General features: G+C 34.5%; 1 protein-coding gene across 2 annotated transcripts in view; it reads right to left on the minus strand.

Moving 5' to 3' along the window:
- LOC111510640 (nose resistant to fluoxetine protein 6) overlaps nucleotides 1-23661 on the minus strand; it is a 39057-nt gene extending 15396 nt beyond the window's left edge. The window contains exons 1-9 of one of the 2 annotated variants that reach the window (XM_074181484.1): nucleotides 23355-23661; nucleotides 20550-20743; nucleotides 17428-17660; nucleotides 11689-11765; nucleotides 11271-11479; nucleotides 7870-8039; nucleotides 3173-3341; nucleotides 2406-2590; nucleotides 511-631 (exon numbers count right to left, since the gene is read on the minus strand). In XM_074181484.1, coding sequence (XP_074037585.1) covers nucleotides 511-631; nucleotides 2406-2590; nucleotides 3173-3341; nucleotides 7870-8039; nucleotides 11271-11479; nucleotides 11689-11765; nucleotides 17428-17660; nucleotides 20550-20743; nucleotides 23355-23568 — 1572 coding nt within the window. In that variant the 5' untranslated portion in view covers nucleotides 23569-23661. The remainder of the gene's footprint in view (nucleotides 1-510; nucleotides 632-2405; nucleotides 2591-3172; nucleotides 3342-7869; nucleotides 8040-11270; nucleotides 11480-11688; nucleotides 11766-17427; nucleotides 17661-20549; nucleotides 20744-23354) is intronic. The other variant, XM_074181485.1, reaches the window with a different exon arrangement.
- Between the last annotated feature and the right edge of the window lie 3120 nt (nucleotides 23662-26781).

The raw sequence follows: 26781 nt of genomic DNA on the forward strand, positions 1-26781 counted from the left end.
TCTTCGAGTCTTGGAACGTTTTGCCTTGTTAAAGGTCGTTCTCGCTGTCTTCCTCAGGTGTTCCAATTCAGGGCACCACCATGTATTGGTTGTGCCATCTGTTTGAACCATCCTCATCAGACAGAATTCCTAATAGGCAATGTCTATTTTGTTTTGGATAGATACCATGTACCTTTCCAGTTCTTCATTATTGCCAGATGTCAGGACCTCTGTTACCCGCAGAGCTCCTTTTAAGAGTCGATTGTAGAGAGCTACATCCGTCCTCTTTGATTCATGGTATTTTGCAGTGGTTCTGAAATACTGGTTCACCGTATAGGTCAACCAGCGGTGGTCTGACATAAAAATATGATCAGACACTTGCCAGTCCTGGATTTTGTTCGATATTTTGGCTGTCATCAGCGTGATATCTATTAATGTTCGGCTACCGACGTTAATAAATGTCGGCTCCGTGCCTCTGTTTAAGATTGTTAGTTAGACAGTAAAGTGATTAGACAGTAAAGTGTGACTTACCGTTGGTATTTTTATTGTCTGATATTTATGTAAGAGAAATCCGAAAACTAATCCCATAAAATACGGTGGCATACGCACGAGGGTGGATCCATAAATATTTTCCAGATATTCTTTACTTCCTCTGAAATGAATTCAAATATCATTCGTGAAAACATACTATTTAATATTCAAAACAAAAATTCACAATTAGAAGCTAGCATTTAGATAGAGGCAATTTACGCTTCAATATAATCCATGAACGTCCTAGGTACAATCCATTAATGTCTCCATTTAGTCTGGTTGACAAGTTAAAAATGGGAAAAAATAGTGATAATGGTCGGAGAAATACATGCGATCGCTCATTTGATCCGGAGTTGTATGAATATTACTGGAGTTTTTTTTTCCCAACACCAAATCGTTATTTTCAACACCTCGACACGTTTTTTTAGCACATAAAAAACTCAAAAGTCACAAACAAATTAGGATGTTAATAAAGTGTATTTAAGTTATAACGAATATTTCAAAAACTATAAAGGATCATTAAATTGAAAGATCTTTGAAGAGAAAAAAAATTACAAAAATAAAATTTCCAGCTTTCGAAAGCTCATCCCTATTAATTATAATTATAATTCAACGCCGGGAATTCAGATGCAAAATCTGAAGCGAGTACGTCACAATCAACGTTTTTTCTACTAATAAATATTAATTTAAAAATTTATAAAGATCAGGGTTTATTCTGAATACTATAAAAAATTCATTCTCGTTGGGAAATAATTATTTCCTCATTAACTCATATGCTAGTTTTTTGTGAACTTTCTCTGCCTCTAATTCAAGCATACTTCGTTTGCTATATAGATATTTGATTTTTAAATTTATGTATTTCCGTTTTGGTCAAAAGCAATTGGCATTTGCCACCAATAATGTTTCAGGTCTTGAAAATGGAAAACAATTGATTGTCATTCCTTTGGTGTATACGTAATATTAATAAATATGTCAATTTACTGACTCATTTCTGTAATGTAATTTAGTTTGAAGAAAATTATAGGCCCTGGCAAAGCTTCCCAGTGAGAAGCAAAAGCTTGGCAAAGTGAAGGAGACTTTTGATTTTAGATTTTCGACTGAGACACCATTAATCCATCTTCACACTCATCACTCCTTTCGGTTACTGTATGATGTACAACTCTCAGCCGGGGATTTTTCAAATGAACCATGATTCCTTAAGCTCCTCTCAATGCGTTGAAAATATCTTTTGAATGGCTAACGTCTCTCAGGGTACGTCTCTCAGGGTACAAAAGTCACAAACAAATTAGGATGTTAATAAAGTGTATTTAAGTTATAACGAATATTTCAAAAACTATAAGGAATCAATAAATTGAAAGATCTTTGAAGAGAAAAAAATTACAAAAACAAAATTTCCAGCTCTCGAAAGCTCATCCCTATTAATTATAATTTTAATTCAACGCCGAGAATTTAGATGCAAAATCTGAAGCGAGTACGTCACAATCAATGTTTTTTCTACTAATAAATATTTATTTAAAAATTTAGAAAGATCAGGGTTTATTCTGAATACTATAAAAAATTCATTCTCGTTGGGAAATAATTATTGAATTATTGAAAAAGCCATGATTTTTGGAAAAAAAATTCAACAACAATTTTCAATTGTTTATAATCGCTTTTTCTATATTTCAAATGCGCAAAGAATTAGTTAAGGAATGTTCTCAATTTTAAAAATCATAATTGACATTCACCTAAAAATTAACCAAGTAAGATTAATTGTTGTTTATTCTTTATTAACTAACTCAGTAAAATCATATACTGAGTATAGTATTCTACACACATGAAAAGGTATTTTCCTCTTGTTGAAAAATATAGTATTGTGGATTAGTTTCAAAAAATATTACTCAACTATAACTCACTCAAGATATATAGCTCCCAATTCGTTCTGTACTGTAATCACGAACGCGTAAAGTCCAGATAAAATACAAATGCCAATACACAGCAAAGAAGTTTTCCAGGGCGTCTTCAGGAAGTATATCAGTAATATTGGTGAGATGAGAAATACTTGGGACTCTACTGCGATATACCAGGATTGTTCTATGCACTACAATGAAAAAGTGGCTGCACATAAATTGCATGAAATCAAGATATGTATCAAGTCATGTATAATTCATATCATTGGTAACAAATAACAAATTTTTAAATGAAAAACTGGATGTATAGTCTTTCAAAATATCGTGATGTCAGTGGTACAATGAATATTTGGGGTTACCTCTCTTGAGGTACCGTTAATTTTGTTTGATTTTTTTTTTCTTAATATTGCCTGAGAATTCACAAAAATCAGTGAATTGATTGCTATTCACTTCATTACTATTGCTCTACCTATTCACTATGAATATGAAAAAGCCAATTCCAAATAAAAGAAAGTATTATATCATTTTCATTGAATAGAGTTTGATTGAATTCAGGATGATTTTTTCAGAATTTTTAGAACCAACCTATGTTTTTACCAATTTTTTTCCTAAATGGTCATTTCCTTCTGATTACGATAGGTCACTCACTGTATTTTTTAGTGAATTTCAATCGAAATGATCTTTGACAAATTATTTGATACAATTCAGTATTGATATTGAAAAGCAAATAAACCCAATGTTGCACAATTTAGGAATATCAAGCAAGTCTTCACCTGTTGAGTTATTTCCAAATAATTAGACACAAATAATAATGTAGCCCACCAATTTTTGGCGCAACTGCCCGAAAGTTTCCTAGAATATAATGGCCAACCTGGTCCATCGCTGAGTTTTTTGAAAACACTCGTATAAAATAAAACTGTTGCAATAAGAGCTGGAGATAACCTACAAAGAGAAAAAAATAAATGAAAATAAATCTTTAATTTCAATAATGATGATAAAATAAAAATTTAAAGTAGATGAACATATTGGATACAGTATTTATTAGATGTAAATAATAAGTGGATTCGAATGAAATGTGCTAGCATTATGATTTGTCCTTTCTCTCAAGTGAGAAATTTTCAAATTTTGCTTATTACAAATATATTTATCAGAACGACTTTCAATCTTTTGATATCATTAAGCCCATTCATTCTATCATATAAGGAAAAATATATGTCTCCTTCAATGAAACGACCTTCTAAAGACCAACTATGGTTCAAAAAAAATTGCGAGCATGCTTTTTGCTGTGAAGATACGCCCGATGAAAGTAGCGTAGAGATCTGAGCGTCGACATTTTTCTTTTGACTGTTTATAATTATTATCTCAGTCGACCGCATGTACTATTTATAAAAATATACGGAATTTTATCATCGCTGATAGGCTGAACCATGAATTTTCTGTACGACTAACTGTCCTTATTAAACAACCATGAGGGTTGGTTAGCATAGACAAAATAAGATCGATAGAAATCTCAAACGTTCCAAGATAAACAAAAGTCTAACGATAATCGACCACATCTTCGGCATCGATCACTGTATGAGAAATTGATTTCCATTTAATCAGTAGGGAAAACACATTCACTCTATTTGATACTGCTGAAGGATAACACCATTCAGAATTGAATGTCTTCACAGAAATGCGTATTCAACATCATTTGGTATTCATGCTTTGATGTTTTAACCTACGGGTCATCCAATTCACAGGATGTCTTCCACGAGGAAAATGAGAAACACTTTTCATGCATCAAAAATGTAATAATCTCTGACGATGATATGATTTGCTCAGGTGTGAACAGAGTGGAACACGATATGGCAGTAAGTGAAGTGAAACATGCAAAATAAGTGAATGCAAAATTCAACAAAAATAAAGTGCAATTTTGTGAGGATATTCATGGGAGAAGTATTTTTACAGTCTGATGAGCAGGTTGACAAAAATAAAGTTAGAAGTCTAAAAATATTAAATTCTCCCGCCAGTAAAATTAAACTTCAGTTATAGGTTATTTTCATTACGTCAGGCGTTTTGTCAAAAACATTTGTAAACTTATACATCCGTTACATGAAGTATCAGAATATCGTGCGGAAGTTTCATGATTGCCGAAACATTAAGAGGTATTTGATAAGCTGAAAACTATTATAAGTAAGTCTCCAGATAGTCCCTCTCGATTATGAAAGTAAAAATATTTTCCAGTGTGTTTCATCTAAAACTGCTCTCTCAATATGAAAATAACATCGTAAAACTAGTGGCATTTGCATGTCGCACTATGAACGATTATTAAGTCAGTTAAAACAAAACTGGGGAAGACTCTTTTTTGGTGCTAAACATACCATGATTGCATTTATAAATGAATTGTAGATATTTCACCTCATCATAGACTTATACCTATTTAGTCTTGATTATGAAATAAACCTTTCGGAGTTTAGGATCAGTTCAATTACAGAAGTTCAGATTAAAACTTCCAAATATTCAAATATTGTTCACTCTATGTTCCATCGCTCGAATTTTAAGGATGATAGCAAACTAGATTCTGATATGCTAAAAATAGTTCATTCTGGGACTGAACACTTACCTATAAGTGATGTTAAGATCAGTTCATGAATGAAACGTTCACATGAACTATCACAAATGCATGACTCTTATTTTAATAGTTGGCCAGAAGCCAATTATCACCCCCTAACGGTATAGCATGTTTGTTTCGGAGGAGTCAATTTATGTTAAGACAACAGGATAGAATAATTGTTTCCTTGACAGTTAGACATGATGGAATAGACAAAAAAAGTGTTTAATTTGCGATTTGGATTCCAGAACATCGGGTATGGAGACACATTTTCACAAGATAAGTTTGTTGGGGGTTATATGTCTTGGCACAATCATGTCGCTGGAATTGCAAAGGCTACTTCTTAAAAGCTTGAAACACTGTTCCGAACCAGAAAACTATACACCCCTCAGCAACTTTGATAGCCTGAAATATCGAAGAAAGGTTGGAGATTTGTCTCTCTTCTACAGATACTTTCACGGAAGGTGTTCAAGTGAGTTGGAACATTTGATTCCACCAAGAGCGGCGGAATGTGGCTGCTCATCGGTTTGAGGTTCAACTCAGTATACCCCGAACTTCAATGTTCAAGAACTCTTTCATGTGGAATAAACTTTCTGAGAATGTTTTTCCAAATAGATTTAATCTCCAGCGATTCAAATCCAATGTGAATAGCTACTTTCGCACAGGCACCGCTCTGAGAGCGCCTTGAAGATTTTTCTGTGGTGCTTGTGTTTTATGCTTGAAAAAAATACCTGGGAATTTTAAAGTGCCAATATTGCCTACCTCTACACCAAAACTGAGATTCAACAATGTTGGTAGACATATTTCAAAATTTGGTAATTATAGTTATATACTTGGCTGTTAAGTACTATTTCGCATATTAGTTAAAAATAATTTCAATTGAAGACAAAACATTCAGATCTGTTAATGATGCTTTTCAGGACTATTTTTCTTTTTGGATAGCCATTGTAGATAACCATCCTTTCATAACAAATTGTTGAATATAACAATAAGAAAAATGACAACAAAGTAATGGCATGGCAGAAAAATAACAGAATTAGCAAACAAAATTTTAAGAGACTATAATGAGAATGTGTACTGCCATACAAAAGCCTTGTACTACAATACTACGATACTGTTGTAATTGAAAAACCAAGATCTTACTGAGTAAAAAAAGCAACAATCGAATTGTTCTGTGTATCACTCAGAAGTATTATCAAAAACAAAATCTGGTTATGAATTCATTTGTGAACCAGAATTATTTTCCAACACTTTTTGTTCTGTTCAAGATAATCAGGACATCGGGGATAATCAGCATAATGGGGAATGTTCCTTCTGATTCTCATGTAATTTTCAAAAAATAGCTCTAAAACAACGCATTTTAAACTTATCATTTCAACCTTTTTCTTTGAAAAATTATTTAAATACTTAAAAAAAGGAATGAAATAATGCATTCAACATTTAAAGGGATTCGTGTCTATTTCACCATTTGGCAACATCGGTTATAGCTAATAAAGGACAATGAATCTGTTACCTGAATGAGACAAACAAAGATGACATATTTCAGAGGCATGCTGTTCCGAGTTCCGAGACATTCTGTAACATATGACATTTTGTGCACCTAAGCTATTTTCCTCTATATAAATAAATAACAAAATAACTGTTGTTTATGTGTCTTGTGGAGGTGGTATTGAACTGTAATAACCCAAATTGAGAAACATTCCCCATTCTGCTCATAGCTCTCCAAACAGTGGTTCATTTAAATCAACAATTCTCTACCATTATGGTCGAATAGTCAGACCACTACATCGTAACGACATTCGCCCTCCTCATTAATCAAATAATCGATTTTTGTTCAATTGTGAATGTGTATGAAATTTAGTCATCTACTGGCATTGACTTTCCAATAAGAAACGTGACAATTTACGTCGCTTGATCTTAAGGTAGACTTTAATGTAAAGCTCCACTACCTAGTATTCTAATATGAGCTATGAAGACGCCGTCTATAAGAAAACTCACACCCTGCTCATTCAAGATGAACAAAAAACTCAATGAAACTCAAACTTTGCCCGTGCGTGGTAACCCTCTTTCATTTTGGCCCAGCGAAGTATAATCGTCCTGTCGATTCCATAGATGTTAATTTAGTAGAGGGAGATATCCATGCTTACTTGTAATTAGAAAAGTATAGATTGAAATGGGACACAGTAAATCTAACGTCTTCGAACTCATGAATCTACGAATTCAATTCACCCGAAAGATTAAAAAAAAATTTTGTCACTTTCGAATTATGACAAATTAATAGGACGCAAATCGTGTTGAAAAATCGTTAGAATTTGTAAATTCTAATTATAACGCAGCTGGTCCTATCAAAGTTATTAGAAATGCCATAAAATATAATGTCTACATTTACAAATAGTTTATCAATGTACTATCACCTTGACGAATCTAATTTTTTTTTGTAATTTTGTCAACAACATTTGGTGTTCGCTTCTCTTTTTGTAAATATAGAATTGTCAAAGTGAATGATAAATAATCTTCTTTTACATAATTTGAAGCCCCGTTACAATTGCAAAGAACTTCATAGTTTATTTTGGAATTTATTATTTTTCAATAACTTTCCAGCTTACTAAGAGTACGTCTGAACTTCAGTAATAGTAGAATAAAACAATATCATATTAACTCACTGCAAAAATTATTTGATTTCAAGTAATAGATTTATGTTCAGAACGTAATACATAAAAATTGTTTATTGTTCGAAATTGTAATCAATATAAAATGTTTCATTCGCAAATTTTCCTGGTATAATCGGAAAAGATATACTTACTGGTAAACTTCAAAAAGTGTCTAGGAATAATTTTCCGTGTGAAGGGAAATGTGGTTTCAATCTTATCGACGTACCTCATTATTCTGTATATATACATGTATATAACTGGAAATTGCTTTCTCTTTTTCAGTAACTCTTGATTCTTAAATACTCCATAGCATAAGAGTAATCCACTCATGAATAAAAATGTATCTACGGCATAGGATGCGCTGATCACAAATGAGAACTCTGGTCGATTTTTCAGCTGAAACCAATGAAACAGAATTCTTCAACGTATTCCAATAAGACACAAAATGAAACTGAAGAAAGTTGGGATTCATTGGGAATACTTTCATAACGTTCCAAAAATTGAATATCTCAACTTTCATCGTGGCTAAACAAATCATGTTCACTACATTTGCCTTTTTTCGTAATTGTTGATCGTCTTCATTTTTTCATTGGAATTAAGGAAGATCGATACTTCAAATAACGACAAATACAATAGAAACTAACCAAAACGGTCTTACTCAATCTATCATTTTTTAACATCATTCATCTCTCCCAGCTACCTACCTACACCTACCTACCTGGTAAATGTTTGTCAAAAAACAACTAATTCCCCGGCTAATGTCACACTGAATATAGAATTATATCCAACACACAATTTATGCAAACTTCTTCACAGAGTTAAGCAGACGTTTATCGTTCATCTAACAGCAGAACCATGCTAAAATTATTCAAGTTGATCACCTGCAGATCGCGGCTTCGAGGTATTACCTCTCATCAGTGCAGGAAAGATTTTACCCAGACAGCAAAGTGCCTGAGACTCGATGAATTTCAACACGGTTCCGCTACATAATATGAAATCTTCGTCTGAGAGAAAGATTGTTAAGTAGTAACAACTCCATCTCGTAAACAAAGCCCCAAGCGGAGAAGAAACATCCCATGTACCAAAACTTTCAACAGAAATCCAAAGTGAAAACTTTCGAGCAGATAAACATATGTATAAAAAATTATTATCATCGACTTATTAGAAAAAAACAAGAATTCAATATATTGTTTTGTTCCTTCATTCCATTTGGATTCCAAGACATCGGCGGCGGATGCACATCTTCACCGGCAGAAGGAGGTTGCATATCTTGATGAGAATCTAAATGTAATTTCGAATTGAGATGAAACTAACCAAGTTCAATTCAATGCCACAAAACCCCAGTCATCGGTTTTCTCCAAAAAAAATATCTTCGAACCGAATATAATAATGTCAGGTCAAACAATTCCACTTTCGGCTTCGATAAGTTTGTGGGGGGTTGGAATGGACAACAATATGTCTTGGCACAATCATGTCGCTAGAATTGCAAAAGCCGCTTCTCAAAAATTCGGAACACTGTTCCGAACCAGGAAACTGTACACACCTCAGCAACTTTTGATGTTTCATAAAACTCAGATCAGACCATCATTGGATTATAGTTCTCATGCATGGAGCTCCGCCCCCAGGCATACCCTGAAGCTGCTGGATTCCATCCAGAAGAAAGCCATCCGCCTGATTGGAGACGCGAACATCACTTGCTACCTCGATAGTCTAGAACATCGAAGGAAGGTTGGAGATTTGTCTCTCTTCTATAGTTTCACGGGAAGTGTTCGAGTGATTTGGCACATTTGCTTCCACTAAGAGCGGTACATATCAGGAATACGCTACGGAATGTGGCTGCTCATCGTTTTTAGGTTCAACTCAGTACACCTCGAACTTCACTTCAACTCGACGTAAAGACCTGAAAAATGATGCATCTTCATAGGAGTTTGCATCCTAAATCGTCCGTTCCACGGTTGTACTTCCCACGACGCCGGGAACTTCTAAGTTTGGAGTGTCTACATGACAGAATGGTACTGAATGGAGCCTGTAAAGCCAATGCATGGCATCTCCTTCAATAACATTGAAGACCTTGGCTCATCAAAACGCGTGACTTTCGCTTTCCTCAGGTCGAGTGGACTGAGGGGTCCATCCTGACTTGCCAAGATGGTGTCTTCAACACAGTCAACCGCAGTCGCGTGATGGGTGTAGAACTCCTGACACAAGGTGCAGGGCGTGCCGTAAGGCATCCGAGACCGTAATGCACTTGCTGTCAGCATGTCCAGCATATACGGTCTCGGCTTATATCCATAACGCGGCCCTGAGAGTGCTTTATGACCACACATGGCACTCTTATGGTATTGACGAGACACTGCTGTTGCCCTACGCTCCGGGGGATATTGAATCCGTTGTGGGGAACGAGAAGTGCCGAATCTATTGAAACTATTCGTTCCCCATCCTCAGGCTCATACAAGCTAATGAGCCTGATGTAGTCCTTCTCGAACACCAGAGCAAGACGATATTTTTCGTGGAGTTTTCAACTCCTGGCGATACGAATATCGTCCGAAAAGAGGAGGAAGAACGGTGAAAATATCGAGATTATCTCTTCGAACTCCGCAGACTCTATCTAGACCACTATCTCAAGATGGTTGTTCTAATTATGTTAGAGTCTTTGGTGTAATGATGCACTCTCTACTCTCAAAATCATACCGGCTTGCCCCACTAAAGCAGGAATCTTATCCGGACAGATGCAGAAGGCTGTCATTCTTGGCTCACTGCGCTTACTCAGGGCACATGATTCTCGAACACAATGATCACTTACCCCACGGTGTGGTGAGTGGTCATTGGTTGATAATGCTGGCGCGCCTTCCCGAATGTATCGGGGCTTCGGGAAATAGGGCCTGATCAGCGCACACTTCGGGAAAAACAAAAAAAAATTATGAATGGCCTTCATTTTACCTGTCGGAGTTTAGCATATTATCTATTCTTCCACTCAACCAAGCATACATAGGTAAATACATAAAAATAAAAAAAATTCTAACAAATTGAAAATTATCATAGCGTACTTTCGGCAACAAGAAGTAGTAATAAACTGAAAAAAGGCAAAAGATTTGGAAAAAAATGAACAGCAGTACAAAATTCTCTATCGATCAGTATATACCGCGACACTGTTGAATATATATTTGAGATATGGAGCTACAAAAACACATGACATTAAAATGGACGAAACTTTTGAAACAACCGAAATATCTTGGGAAAGAAAGTTTTTGGCTTTCTACTACTCCATCTTGATACATAAAAAAGAAGGATGAGGGAGTAGTAGAAAGCCGAAAACTTTCTTTCCCAAAAAATTAATCACTCCTAAAAATATAACCCCTTCAATTCAACCCAAATATCGTAATTCAAACATTGAAAGGTAATTTTTGTGATGAAATTTCACAGTTCTTCAGTTCCATCATTTTTTCAATTCCATTCATTTCTTTAGTCTCAAAATTATGAAACTAATGCAAATAAATAACTTTTTTATATACATGTCAACAATAATTAAAAGTCTTCCACTAGGAGGTACCTAACGTCTATCGTCTTTAAGAAACTTTTGACAGATGTTATGAGGTGTACGTTTATTATCTGAAAGAATATGTAACTCACCTGATGAATATACACGGGGTTGGTTGATCCTGAGAAAAAATTCAGAACGGCCCGATGTCCAAATATTATCCACATCATGCAAAGAACTTTGAGTCCACTTATTGATTTCAAATTATTATCAGAATTTTCCTGGTCGCTACATTTTGAAGAAAATAACTTCTTCGCATTTGTATACAAAGAGAATGCCACTATATAATTTCCATTAATCTCTGAAAGTCAACAATGAGACGTTTATTGAAGTTATAAAATATTTTGTGATTTTGTAACTAACTTCTTATAAATATTATAAACTCAAACAGAAGGAGGTTCCAATATCTAGCAAAACTTAAGGAAATCGTGGGGTAAAGATATACTTGTTCAAAATATTATCTGTTTGTGAATAATAATGATTATTATTATCATTATTGATTTTACTCACCTTCATTCGGCTTATGAATTGTCAAATCGTACCACGTGCATACGACTAACATAAAAATATAGAGCATGAAAATCATTCTGAAAATAATATAACCATCAGATTCATATATCAAATCGTTTAGTCACATAATGCTGGAATGCTAAAACAAACAAATTATACAGTAATTTCAGTCGTTCAAGATTCATGTAACCATTTTACACTTATAGCACATAATCCAGTCTTCATTTGAATTTGAATATAATTCAAAACATTCTGGGCATTTCACGTCACACTCACCATCTTCTTTCTTCTTTTACCAAACTTTGCGCGATGTCTCAGGTTGGGTAATATTATTTTCTTATTGTGTAAGACTTCCTTCTCTATGCATTTTTTTTCTTTGAATTCCTCGAGCTTATTTTCAAATGGGGCACTAGAAAGTATTTCTGATTTTTGCGATTTTGTTTCACGTTGACTGGGTTTTTCCTTTATTTTGGGGAAAGGTTGAATCTTTGACAGTGTTATTGACTGCTTTTGATAGTATTAACACACCATCTTCACATTAGATGTCAAGATTGGTCAAATTTGGATGCTGCTTCACTCAGAGTTCAACTCCATTACTTTCTAATTCTCCATTTTATGAATTTCACCTATTTTATCTATTTTCTTCTTTACTGTCTCATCAAAAGGCACTGTAATACCTAGCAGAAGCTATGTATGTTATTATATATTCTAGCTTGGGAATAGATAGATTACTTTCAATTCAGAAATTAAACAATGGTCCTGTGTATCATACAATGTAGCATTTCGACCAACCGCGAGAATGTTTATATAAATTCATATGGGTGTTCTTGGGCCAGACGCACCGTCCGTCATGGAAAATTCTTACCGGAATTCAACCAAACGGACAGACAAACATTTCGGTCCAAACCTTGAAATCTGTAGATTGCAAGTCAATCTGTAGATTGAACCAGAGTCGTGCGGAAAATTATCTGGAAGTAAGGCTACCTGGACTTCAGCATCAGGGTTCACGAACTTGAGAGCTGAAAGGGGCCTCTTGACGGTCGGTCAAGAGCGGTATTTCGTTTTGGGAGATAGTTTTTCTGGTTTGAATCTTCAAAAAATTCAAATATTTGAAAACAGGCGGTTGACGCGATTTTGAATAGTATTTTTTTCTGACGTATGAATAAAGAAGTGGGTAAGGTTCGAGCGGAAATCGAGCAGTGTAGTACGAAAATTAAATCGAAACCGTGTATGAGCAAGTTGTAATCTGAGGTGAAGTTTTTGATACGATATTTATTTTTTTTTTATAATCTTCAAGGACGAGCTAGGAAAAAGCAGCGGTGAATTGAATGTACATGTGTACCAGTCATTTTATGAATTTGGGAAAGGAGTTAGCTTTAAAAATCAATATACAGAGTAGACCTAACAATGGGGAATGCTCCTCAATTTGGGTTATTACAGCAAATGCAAGTTTGAAGAAAATAAAGTTGAGTTTAATTCATGAGTTTTCCAAATTCACTTCAAAAAGTATTCAAATTGATGTTTCAAATGTTGGGTTTTGATTTTTGAAGAGATTTGTTTCTAATTCACATATTGGCAACAGCGCCTATATCAAGTTAAAATAATTTATAGGTACCTAGATATTCTACTTAAAAAAAGGAAAATTATCTTTATAAATCAACAATTAAGGCAAAATATAAATTATAGTTCAATACCACCTCCACAAGCCACAGTTGTTTCGTTATTTATTTATATAGAGGAAATTAGGTAACGTGCACAAAATGTCATATGTCACAGAATGTCTCGGAACTCCTCCAAGCACGCCTCCAAAATATGTGATCTTTGTTTGTCTCATAGAGGTAACAGATTCATTGTCTTTTATTGGCTATAACCGATGTTGCCAAATGGTGAAATAGAAACGAATCTCTTTGAATGTTGAATGCATTATTTCATTCCTCTTTTTTAAGTATTTAAATATTTTTTCAAAGAAAAAGGTTGAAATGATAAGTTTACAATGCGTTGTTTCAAAGTTCTTTCATGAAAACTACTTGATTTTCGTCAGGAGGAACATTTCCCATTGAGTCATAGTTATTCAGTGGTCAGAAATTATCGGCCAAGCTAGAGTATTTCGTCACTCCCATGATAGTAATTTACGACGAAGGCACTAACTTTGAGTTTTACTTTCGAGATTTGCTTATTGTTAATTTCTTATTTGTTTGGAGTATTTCTTTGTTTATTTTGTCATGTCATTTTTTTGTGTGTCATTTTTCTTTTCTTTAGTAGTTTTAAGGCTTGAAGCCGACTTTCATCTCTTAGAAAGAAGTGACTGCGAATTCTGAAGATCTTTCTTACTGCAACCAAAGACCTCCTTTTCGTGCAAGAGGGCAAATTCAAGCTTCTTTTGGAATTGCCAAATTCAAAATTTGATGTGGATAATCCGCATCTGGTGACAGCAGCTAGCAAATGTTATTTAAATAATACAAACACGGCGAGAGAGTTACCAAGGGTTGATAGACAGTTAATGACGTATTATTTCACTAATGACCCAGCTATAAACCCGGTAACAAAGCTGCGAAATCCAGATCTTGAAACTGATCAGGATCGAAGGGATATGCATTATGCTTCAAATGAGTTTTTGGCCATTTGAATACTTTGAACAGCTATAATCGGTGCTAAATAACTCAGAAAATTGCATTTGCCCAATTACTTCGCCTGGATTACTTATCATCCATTTTTCATATTCTCTGAAGGCTGAAGTGGTAGGAGGTAGAGACAAGAAATCGATATCATTTTGTCGTCAATACTGAACAACTTGCAGATCATGATGTGGACTATGGTTGTCTAAAATCAATAGAATACTGACATTCAGATTCGGAAATCTACTTCATGGTTTCTAGGGGTACATTAAGAAATGGCTCATCCATTCTTTTTCTGAAAAATATGAGTGCAGTCGGAATGTAATGAAGTGTGTTACTAATGTAACACACAGCCGTTGCAAGTTGTCACGATTTGCACTAGCCACTTGTCATACAAACTAAAAACCCTCGCTCGCTAGTACCTTTGGCAACTTATTAGGTATCGTTGATAGACCCGATTCATTTATATTATATATTGAACTTAAAAGGTATTGCCACGTTCGTGAAGACTCCTGTGATTATCGTAAAATCTGGCCACCTGAATCTTATCGAAACACATAATTTTTGGAGTTTTTTCAACACCAAACCGTGACACGTGTCGAGGTGTTAAAATAACGGTTTGGTGTTGGGAAAAAAATCCAGTAATATTCATTAATACACCAAAGGTTCTAAACAGTGCATCACAAATACATTATTCTTGTCATAGAACATTCTTCTGGCTGTCAGAAATATATCTCATTTCGCTGACAAAATCCCTTCACCCACGATTCACCGACCATTTGATCATTCTTCAAAGCGTTCAAAAAGATTATCAGCTTCAGCAAATCTGAAGGAGGCTATTTGTGATTTTTTTGATTCCTTAAAACACTCATTTTATTCTCGCACTCACTGAACTGAGTTGCTATCTATATTTTGCGGAATATCGCTATCGAAATGCTCTTATAATTTCTTGAAGTTACCCTATTTACTTTCATGTCTTTCACTATCTCTTTCTCTACATCCTTTTTCTTTCTTCTGTTTTATTTCTCCCAAGTTTACTTTCGTAAATATTAGTTCTCAATAAGTTTTTCGCTTGTCTCATCTCAATTATAATATCTCTAAATAAAATAAAATGAAAATAAAATAGTTATTTATTTGAAAGCACGCAGTTATGTAATATCTAATACACGAACGAATTTTAGCACTCATTGCATTTTTTCATAAACGAACATTTTTCAGCATACCTTCCGATGTAAAAATAGCATTCAGTATTACATAGTACCAGCCTAAAAAATTCATTACAATACTGAGACAAATATTTGTAACATCCATAGTCGGAAAAAAAGACAAGTTCGGTAAGACAAATTCCTGAATGTAAATACATTACAATCAATTTAGAATGCAATTCAGTATTCGACAGTTCAATAGATGGAGAAACAAAACAAAAAAAAAGACGCGTACTCTTATACAAAGCGTACTTTTATACATTTTTACCCTATACATCAATAACACCAGACTGAACTTTTAGAATTACTTCACTAAGAATAATAATCTCAATGAAGTAAAAAAAAATTAAACTTTCTATGTTTTTTACCACTTTTATTTGTAACTAACGTTACTGCAGTTTCATCCTCTAGGGACATTTTCAAACATATACAATAAACTAACAATGGTTCATTACATCAGCCCTTATATACCACCCCTGTAGGTACTAATAGAGGTACTTGGCTTGATTGAGTACCTGAATTTACAGTTTACAATGCGGATGTGCCAATTTAAAAACCGGTGAGTAAACTAAATCGATTTGATCATTTAACAGATTGCACCTGCTTGTGAATTTCCAAGGATTCTAAATAATGGAGTTTGTAACCCTTCCTTGCATAGTGCAAAATTTCCGTATCGTTCAGATTCGGAAACTTCTGGTTGCATGCCAAGGAATGGTGAGAAAACGTCGAATCATTTTTTCCTAGTCTGAAGGACCTTTCATGTTCAGCATACCGTTTTTGGAAATTTCGGCCACATTGTCCCACATAAACACTATTACGCTCCGGACACTTAAGCTTATAAACGGCCAAAAACGGTATGCTGAACATGAAAGGTCCTTCAGACTAGGAAAAAATGATTCGACATTTTCAAATTGTTATTAAATTGACACATCCGCATTGTAAACTGTAAATTCAGGTACTCAATCAAGCCAAGTATCTCTATTAGTACCTACAGGGATGGTATATAAGGGCTAATGTAATGAACCATTGTTAGTTTATTGTATAAGTTTGAAAATGTCCGTATAGGACGGAACCGCAGTAACGTTAGTTACAAATAAAAGTGGTAAAAAACATGGAAATTTTCATTTTTCTTTTCTTCATTATGATTTTCTACCACGTAGTAACGGCTACATCCATCAATTTAATAATAATCTCGTTTGCTACAACAATCAGATGGATATTTCAGAAACTTTCTACACCTCTGTTCGTAAACTCTGAAATTGTTCATCGTTGCTTCCAATTCATTCTCAAAATTCGATAGTCCGAATAATTCCAATGTATTGTCAAGGCTGAAACCGTGATATTGCCCTATTCAAAGTTTCTTGGTCTCGAGAAACGTATCTGCTTTATATTAAGCTGACCACTAGGTATGAGCCCAACTGCTTTTTTCACTACCCTGGTGTCGGAGATCTTTGTCTTCTCTTGGGTTTTGGAACTCTCTTTTCTATCTTCGAAACACGGTACTTTTTTTTATTTTGTCGATATCTCCAGTGTTGCTGCTGAATTATCTGCTGGTACTGTTAGAATGGTTTGGTGGAACTTTGACGAACGGCTTAACACTGACAGCTTTTTGAGCTTTATAATTTTTGTGTCACTATACAAATTTGGGAGCACGGTCGTCATATTCATATTATCAGTATTTGATGATACTTCCAGAGTAGTTCAAATCATAGAATAAATTCCATCAAATAATATCATTTCTGACTGATTTCTGCTGAATCATATATATACAAGTCAAAAATCATCTACTTTAAAAATTTTCAGTGTTTTCAATTTCTATGTACCTCCTTGAAGAGGTACTAGTGGAAAATATCCATAGATCGATGAGATTTGTATCGTCTATTTGTTCAAAAACTAGAAAGATACCATAAAATACTCACATTATATATTTATCAATGAAATATGGTTCGACATATTTTCCCTTCATTCTACACATCATATCTTGAAAGTCAACATGAGCAGGTACTCTGAATGAATGTTCAATGTAGTCCCATATATTTTGGAGATTGCCAATTGAACAGGAATGAGGAATACATATTCCGTAATGTAACTTTATTGTGTTCAAAAAATTTGATGTTTTTGGGTTCAAACGTATCCCTAAAAATTCAGCAACCTGCAAAATAAAGTACAAATAATGATATAGCAATTCGACACAATCGTCTTTTCTGATACTTCTACGAGATAAAACTCATAATTTATAAAACTTATTGATTTTTGAAACCATAATATTGCAAAATATCGACTTTCTAATGATATTCTAAAAAATGTCTAAACATATCAATCTAGTAGAAAAACATTTGCAAAAAATATGACACATGAATGTATATTCATAAAAACTGCTACATTGCGTTTTTTTCAACCTGGCCTAGTCCTGATCATGGCTTTGTTTGTATTTGTAGTTCGAAGTGATATTCATTCAATCAGTCACATATTATCTATCAGCTTACATTAATCAAAAGGAAATAAAAGGTCCTAAGTTTTGTCGAGTCATATCTAAAAACACTGAAGCAATAAAATACCACAAAGTGAGCGAGTTTATAGTATATTGACAAAAATTACAAAAAGTAAAAAAACCGTTCTACATGAAATATTTTTTTTAGTTTCTGATTCACATTCTAATTCTATTCACACTAATGCCACACAGGGTGATGTATCACTAATGACGCATTATATTTAGCCACCTTACGGGGATCGGCGCTGCGAACGTCGAAGCGGGAGGCGAGGCGACCATTCGCGCGACACCGTTTGCAGGCCACGGGCAGTCACGTTCGCCGCCACGACCAATAGTCCGACAGCGAAATGTCTTTATCGAATTTATCTCGATATTGCTTGGAAAGTAATAGTTTTTTGGTTCAAGACCTAATATTTGTAAGAGATTGTGGAGTACATGATTTGAATAAGAATCGGGGTGTAGATGGAGAATTACACAAGAAGTACGAGAAATACAGATTATATCCAGAAAAATTTTTTGAGTATACCAGAATGAGCATTGAAACCTTCGATTAATTCTTATGAATATTCAACCAGAATTGGGGAAAAAACTTAATGCAAATAGACTTTTAAGTGCCTCTGAAAAATTGTTTTTGACATTGAGGTATGTACTTACCTATCTATACATATATATAACTATGTATAGAGGTAATATTTAATTAGCTGATCAGATTTTGGAGAATTACCTATAGTATCCATCAGTATGAACAACTTTTCCCAAGAAAGTAATGGTGGCAAACGGGTTTTTTTATGACTAAATTTATTTGGAACTATCTCTGCCCAAAATATTATCAGCTAATTAAGTGTTACCCTGTATATTAATATTTCATGAAATAAAAACACTTTCAGATAATTATGTTATTTATTGCAAAAATCTAAATTAAATGACAGTAATTTTTCGTAAAACTAAAACAGAAAACAACTTCTAACTTGTAATTGACAGTAGAATGAATAATGAACTTCTAACTTTTTAATCCATCTTGGATTCACAATGATACTGAATTTATTCAATTGTATTGTCATCAAAATTAAATGTGTGTACCAAATATCAAATCTATTTGTGGAAGTGGGTCAGCTACTACTTGAAATACCGTAATTTTTCACTAGTATGCGATTTAAAGAATTGAGCGAGTTCAAATAACCTCTAATTCATGCAACATACATTAGTCGTATGATTTTTTAAACATGGTCTATACTAAGTAGTTTCCTAAACACATCAAGCTACGTTTGTTTGAAAGTATTTGACAATGTTTCATGATGACTTTTACTAGTTCGGGCTTATATTGTCTAATATAACTCTAATTTGATTTTGAATCTCTGAAAGAACAAATAAAATTAAAATTAGTAGCTAAAACTGTCAATTATATCGAGCTATAAAACATGAAATGAAAATAAAATAAATTAATATAAAGAAAAAATTTAACATTTTAAAATTAAATTAAAAAAAAATTGGAAACATTTTTAAACCAAGTTACTTCACGACGTGTCGATTGTTAGTAGTATCCACAATCATCTTCGAGTGATAACTGGACTGTTCCTTGGAGAGATGACTATTTATAGGTCATTCGAACGCTTTCACCTATCCCTTTTTTTTCTCTCTCCGCTTCACCGGTTCAGCGAGAGTTGACTGTTTTTCCGGTTTATTATAGGTTTCCATATGTTGCGTATATCTACACTAGCTTGGCCGAATGCGTCATTGGACGACATATATGCAGCTTCTTTGAACTTCCTCTCAAACCAGCGTTCCTCCCTGTAGAGTCCAAACATGCTCTGATATTCCCGATTTGCTGGTTTCTCTTCACTGTATGTTTTTCTTATGCTCGGCAATGAGGACTATCAATGGCCTCTTAGTATCACCGATATAGAATGTGCCACACTCACAGGGTATCCGGTAAGTGAAATTCTTGGAATTGCAGTCCGTGTTTGGTAGTCTGGTTTCCGTGAGGCTGTTACGGATGATGATCTTGGACTTTGCTTTTATTTTTTCTTCATCTTTCTTCGTATCGTTTCATGTTCCAAATATGTTTGAATAACAAATTTTATTATAGTTTTCACGACCTAGGAATAGACTATACAATTCACTGGGGGAATCCATAACTGAATCTAAATCTAGACTGGATCTAAATTTTACGGTTTATGCAGCGTTTACAGAATTTCATGAAAAACTCGAAACTGTATACAACAACGTTGAACAATATAGGTACATAAAATAGTTTCCTTTCTTCCAACGTAGATCAACCATAGACATGATAATATAGTCTGGGCGTTACGTCACTCTAACAAATATTCCACCACACTGGCCACTGCGTCACAGCATCATGTGACAAATCAAATCCCAAAATTTCCACATGGAAATATGCAACACCCAAAACGGTGACGTTGTATCTGACGTTAAGTGTATGAATAACGTATTTTTTTAGTTGTTGAGGTCAATGTTATCTCTTCAATGGCGAATGGCCAGTCCATATTTATTATTACATCATTGAAATTAACTCTAAAAGGTGCTCCTTACCGTTGCGGTACTCAACAGAAAATCAAATGGTCCCGAATTTTGTTTACTGGTGGTTATGGATACCGTACAATATTGTCCATTTATCATGGTATCATTTTTTGATTCCGTTATCTCCAGACACTGATCGAAACTCCCTGTCATATAGATATTTCCTGCTAGGATACCACTGGATACTTTTCCAGAAGCATCAACCACTGAAATAGATAATGAGGTTAGAAATGGATCATTCAGAATAAACTTGGTGTTCAGACAATTTTCAATGGTAGTTGGAATAGTCGGTAGTTTCCAAACATCCATTCTGAAATTGGGAAAACTGCTCTTTAAATTTTCTTTCAAATAGTAGGAGTTGCGAAATCCAGAGATTTCAGATATAACTTTATTGTTTCTTAATGATTTTATAGCGGAAACTAAATTATATCTGAATTTCATTAGTTGGGAAGTCCAAAATTCACCGTGAAACCTTCAAACGAACGTAAATTATATCTGTCGAAACTTCTTAGGATCTGTGGTCTGAGTGGTGAAATATTTCAAGAATATACCAGGTGACAACAAAATCATTAACAAAAACATATATATTGTTTTTAACTCATGGATAGAACATAACTAAGGCTCATCTAAAAAAATATTACCAATCGATTTGATGAAATGAAAATTTAAAAAAGAAACTTGCTTGGTTTTTGACGAAAACTTCAAAAGTTCAAATTCATTTGTAGTCTGATGTTTCACTTCGATATTTTTAAATATCTTCATACGAAGTGGTATTTTTGAACATTAAAATCCACCCCCTTCCTTATAAAATAATGGCGTTGGTTTATTTTCATGTTCAGTAAAAAAACAAAAAATTCAAAAGCTGCTTTATTTCAGTGTAACTAGGGAAAATAGATTTTAATCCTACATATCTAATTTCAACCCAGATTCGAATTTTGTTTTTTTTTATATATTGAAGTCAGACTTTCAATTAATGAATTAATTGTTCAAAATAAGAAGCTACGAAAATAATAAATTCGTTATAATGTAAAAATAAGAATGAGAAACCTAATATTCGTTATGAAAACATTCAAATTTTGATTATTAGTTACTAAAAAGTCACAGAGACATCGGTCAAAATTAAATCACAATTAATGAAACAAATTCATAAGGAAATGAAATAAACACTGATATTGGAAGTATGTTCCAAATATTATCTCTCTCTCTCTCTCTCTCTCTCTCAACTGGCCCGCCCTTAACTCTGATACATTTTTCAATTCTCTTCCTATAATTATTGGCCACTCTCCTTGGTTCTGAAATACTTTCATAAGTACATCTTTCGACGCACATTGAGGGATAGATTCAATAGTCGTTCAGCGTTAATGATATTACTGAAAAAACGGTCCAATTATTCTGTCGCCTAAAATACCACTTTTTGTGGTATTGCTCCTTACAGTTTATAATTCAGTGTGGATTTTCAGTAGACCAGTATCTGCAATATTGGTAGTGAACGTAGCCTCATTAGTGAACAAAATTTTTCTCAGGAAATTTATATCATTCAAAGAGTTTCCGTGGGCCCAATAGCAGTAATCTAATCGTTTATATTCGTCGCCTTCTTTCAATGTGTGGAAAAACTTTGGTTTAGAAGGTTTAATTTTATGACGAACGGGACATCTTCTGATTTTCTCTCTACTCAAATTCAATTGCTCAGACTTTTCACGCAAACTGATTTGGACTGACATTTGGGGTATAAATAGATCGTAATTTGTGATGATCAACTGTATTGCCAGATATGCCCCAAACTAACTGACTATCATAAGACAACAAGTATAGCTGAGGCATCAGTCAATCTAATAATAACACTGATGATCTTCAAACATTACTCAACATGTGACGGAAGCTCCAAACTCTTACGAAAGTTCGAAATAGATGACCACTTCAATCTAGCAGACCACTATTATAATCTTCATGTAGTTATTGTTCACTGTGGTTCTTGCGTTGAATCTGGTCATTATTACGCATTGGTAAAAGACGAAACGGACTGGTTTTAGTTTGACGATAGTCGTGTCACTAAATATTCTGGCGATATCTTGAATTTATTGGAGCCTCTGGAGACACCCTACATTTTATTATAAGAAAGAGAGGACATTGGCAGATCAAGATCTTCAGATGATGTGGTGCTGCAGGTTTTTCCGGGTTTTCCTGCAGCCGAAAAAGCAAAATAGCCACTGGAATCAATCAAGTCGGCCCAGAGCGCCCATTAATTTTTGTTGATGTTGTTTCATAATTTCATTATTTGTATTACTTTATATATGAACTTCTCATTATACAGACCTTTCCATGCACATTTGTTCATTTGTTGTCACTCTAGATCAAATTGAAAGCTGTTGAAACAAAATATGATACTGTTTTGGAACATTGAAAATGACGATTTTCCATTCGAAATTAGGCAGATTCGCAACCAATCATATTCAACAGGAAATAGAAAAATTCCTGAAAATTGGAGAAAAGCTAGTAAAGAAGACTGAATTCGATTAACTTACATTTAGTGAAATAAAAGTTTCAAATTTTAGTTATTTTAATACATTTATTTCATTGATTTCGACTATTTTATCATTTATGTAGCTCCTTATTCGGGTTCATTAACTATTCGTTAATGAAAAGTTATTTGTTTTACGATAGGCTTGAATTTACTGGGATTTTCAGTCATTGAAAATACCACATAATTGAGAAAAATGCAAATACTATGGCATATACATTACGATTTTTATTGGTTCCTTGAAAGATTTAAAAACAGATATGTGCCAATTTGGTGATAATGTTATATCCAGAACTTACTGTCGAGTGCCCATCTCTTCATATTCATCAAATCATGTGCCAGACTCTTCAAATCACTTGCGCACTGGGTTTTTCCTGCTGCATTTTCCACCACATTGGAGATATAATTTGTAATCAATTTAGAATATTCATGTAGTATTTTTGTGTCCGAAGTGACCCATGAATTCGACATAGTTATTAGACATATCACGACTTTGGACAGCCGCAGTATCATTTTTGTGATATCCAGGAACACTGTCCGCTCTTTACTAGTCGACAGGAACTTTTGTACGACAACAATGCAACGCTGTCTACCTTTATGAAGATAATACTCAAAAATGTCCAAATAACAAGCTCATTATCGGAATAAAAACAATTACTATCTACAAGTGGAAATCAGAATTGTTGGCACGATGATTTCATATATAAATATAAAACAGTTTCGGTGATTTAACTCAAAAATGTCGCTGAAAAATATTTTTGAAAAATAATCGTTCATTCTTCATTATATTCATATAGGAATGTACACGTTTGCTTTCGTCTTTGATAAAACCTCTGAAAGGTTTTATAATAAATGATACAGAACATTTCATCAGTTCGGACTTTCATTGTCTAATATGATATAAATTGATTTGAAATCCCTGAGATAATATAAACATCAACAGCCTCTCGATACGTGTTTTACTAACCAAGTATGTATAATCCGCTACTGTGATAGCGAAACTTGTTGTGATATTTTTGGAAATAAAGTTTGTGAAGATCAAATAGTTTCTGGTGTAGTTTGTGAAAGTTAGGATGGCTTCCAAGTCAACGGAACTAAATCTACACCTTTCATTCATCTCCTGAATAATAAATTCCAATCAAGAAATGATTTGAGTTAGAGCCTCCATATCATCTGGATCATTGGGTACATGGGTTAGTGGTCTCGAGTTCAAAATATTTTCCATTTCTACAAATACTGTCCTTGAAACATAATCCTGATTATATCTTGTAAGAACTTCCGACACAATTTTCTTGGTGGATTTCATCAAACTCTCCCATGATCCACCGATAAAAGGAGCCAATGGTGAGTTGAAAAACCACTTCACATTTTTTAGCAAACAAAATTCTTTTACTTTATTATGGTGACCTAGTTTGCCTGTGCAACCCTAAGGGAGGCCGTGGTTTATCACCGAAGTTGCGGAATGCGTGGGAAGGTTCGTAGAAAGTCATGAAAAAGATCAATGACCTTGTCTACCGAATCCATAAGCCACCTCGAGGAAAGCCTAGGGTCGTCCATTTCAATAGATTGGCTTCTAATACTGGAAATAATGACCAAGTTTGCGCCCTCAGTCCACCAGAGGATGAAATGACGTTTCAGAAGTTAATGTCATTATACTCGAACGGACAGAAGGTCGCACATGGGGTAACTCAAAAAGAGCCACGAGACCTTTTCAAGGTTCCAGTTGATTACGCACTAGCTCACTGCGTGGCAGAGGATCTCCAAATTCCAAGGGTATCGCTGTGGTATTCAACACGAAATTTGGTCAGCTCCAAACATTACGAGAACAGAATCCTGAAGTCGGAGAAGTGCTACAGTTGAAGAAGGGTCAGAGAAACATTTTCTACTTGGTGACCAAAAAGCATTCTCGAGACAAACCGTCGTATGAAGATGTCTGGAGGAGTCTTACCAGACTGAGGGACACGATGCTCGACCAGAATCTCGTAAACTTGGCAATCCCGAAATCAGCCTCTAGGCCCGACAGGCTGGATTGTGAGAAGCATGTTGGAAACAATCTTTAGATCCAGCGGCATCAAGATTTTGGTGTGCGGTAACCATCTTCCACGACCGAGCATGAAGACTGTGGAGTGTCACTTCCATCAAACTTCACAGTGCAGATATGGGGAGTCCTACAGGTATCGACACAAGTCAATGATGACATTTTGGGGTGAAGCGTCTTCGAGACGGGGGCAATGTAACGAATCTGAAGCCGCCCCTGACCCATACGCCAGCCAATTCATCGAATAAATACATGACTCACCACGAAAGAATGCTGTCTGAAACCACCGCGAAAAGTCTAGGCCAGTCCCAAAACGACTACAGAATTCCACGATGGACCTTTACCGATATAAAAGGGTGGCTCCTCGTTTAGAAAGGAGAAGTCTGAATTCAGAAAGCGAATCGAGCGGTTAAACAAGGAATTCAAATAGTGAAGATAAATTAAGCGTTAGTTGCTAAGTGTTGAATATAAATTAGTTAGTGATAGTGAAATATTGTTAGAAATAAATTTGTTGAAGACAGTTAATTCTTAATTCTTTAAATTGTTACAATATGAAGCTGAATTTCAGAATCGGACCTATTCATTTCACAATATTGTCTTGGCAATTTAAAATCATCGACTTTTCTCAAATATTGTATGAATGTATCCTATTCAATAATCAAACTGTCTGGTATCTCGTCGTCCCATCCTATCTGACTTCTCCACGTATTCTGCAATATGATTTTACCTTGTATCAAAAAGTTTGCGACAAATTCGAGGGGATCGACGACTGACATGACGATTTTGAGAAATTCTCGTTTTGTCGGTCTTCTGTGGAATTTTGTTTTGTATTGAAAGATATCCTTTTTGGGATTCCACCATATACCCAAATTTTTTTCCTCTGAAGAATTCAAATTTTCGTCAGAATGTTTGTAAAGATTGGCCAATAGTAAGTCATCTATATCTTGAAATGAAATCAGGTTATTGGAAATCCAATTATAAATAATGAATCTGGCTTTATTGTGTACATGTATCATGCCTCTGCTATCTGCTCCCCCTAGGGGAGCAGATGGCACATTAACGATGGCTTTAACCGCTTCAGGATATTCTTCTTGGAATTATTTGGAATTTCTGTTCTTGGTATCCTGGGCTAAACACGGGCCATTCGTCGAACCAAAAAATATCACATTTATTTCATATATATCTGAGTTATCATCTCATCGCATTCCTCTGTATAAATTTCTCTGTGCTGATCTGTCTTCTTTCCGGGCATTCACTCTCAAGAACATTTCGTTGATGTCTTCTGAAAAAGCATATCTTTTGATTCTAAAATTCAGATGAATTATCTGAAGTGAATTGTACAAATCCGGTCTTGTCAACAGAAAGTCGTTTAAGAAATTACCATTAGATTTTGGAGAGGCATCAAGAACGATTCGTAATTTATTGGCTTTGTTTAGATTCATGACACCGAAGTGTGGCAAATACCGGATTTTCCTCCATTTTGAGATCATCTTCCGCATTGTTTTAAATTTTCGATATATAATTTTTCTTAGTCATGTGTTCAAGCTTTTCGCAATACATTCCACCAAACTCTTCATCTTTGTGCATTCTTCTTTCCGTACAAACGAGTCTTCTCAGGGCATTATTCTTCATGTCCGGTAAATGATGATTATTATTTTTCGAAAGCAGTTCTATTTCAAATTTGTCAC

The sequence above is a fragment of the Leptinotarsa decemlineata genome, unplaced genomic scaffold (assembly GCF_025532065.1).
Source record: "Leptinotarsa decemlineata unplaced genomic scaffold, Ldec_3_MD MMD2_tig00026314_RagTag_RagTag, whole genome shotgun sequence".
Classification (NCBI taxonomy): domain Eukaryota; kingdom Metazoa; phylum Arthropoda; class Insecta; order Coleoptera; family Chrysomelidae; genus Leptinotarsa; species Leptinotarsa decemlineata.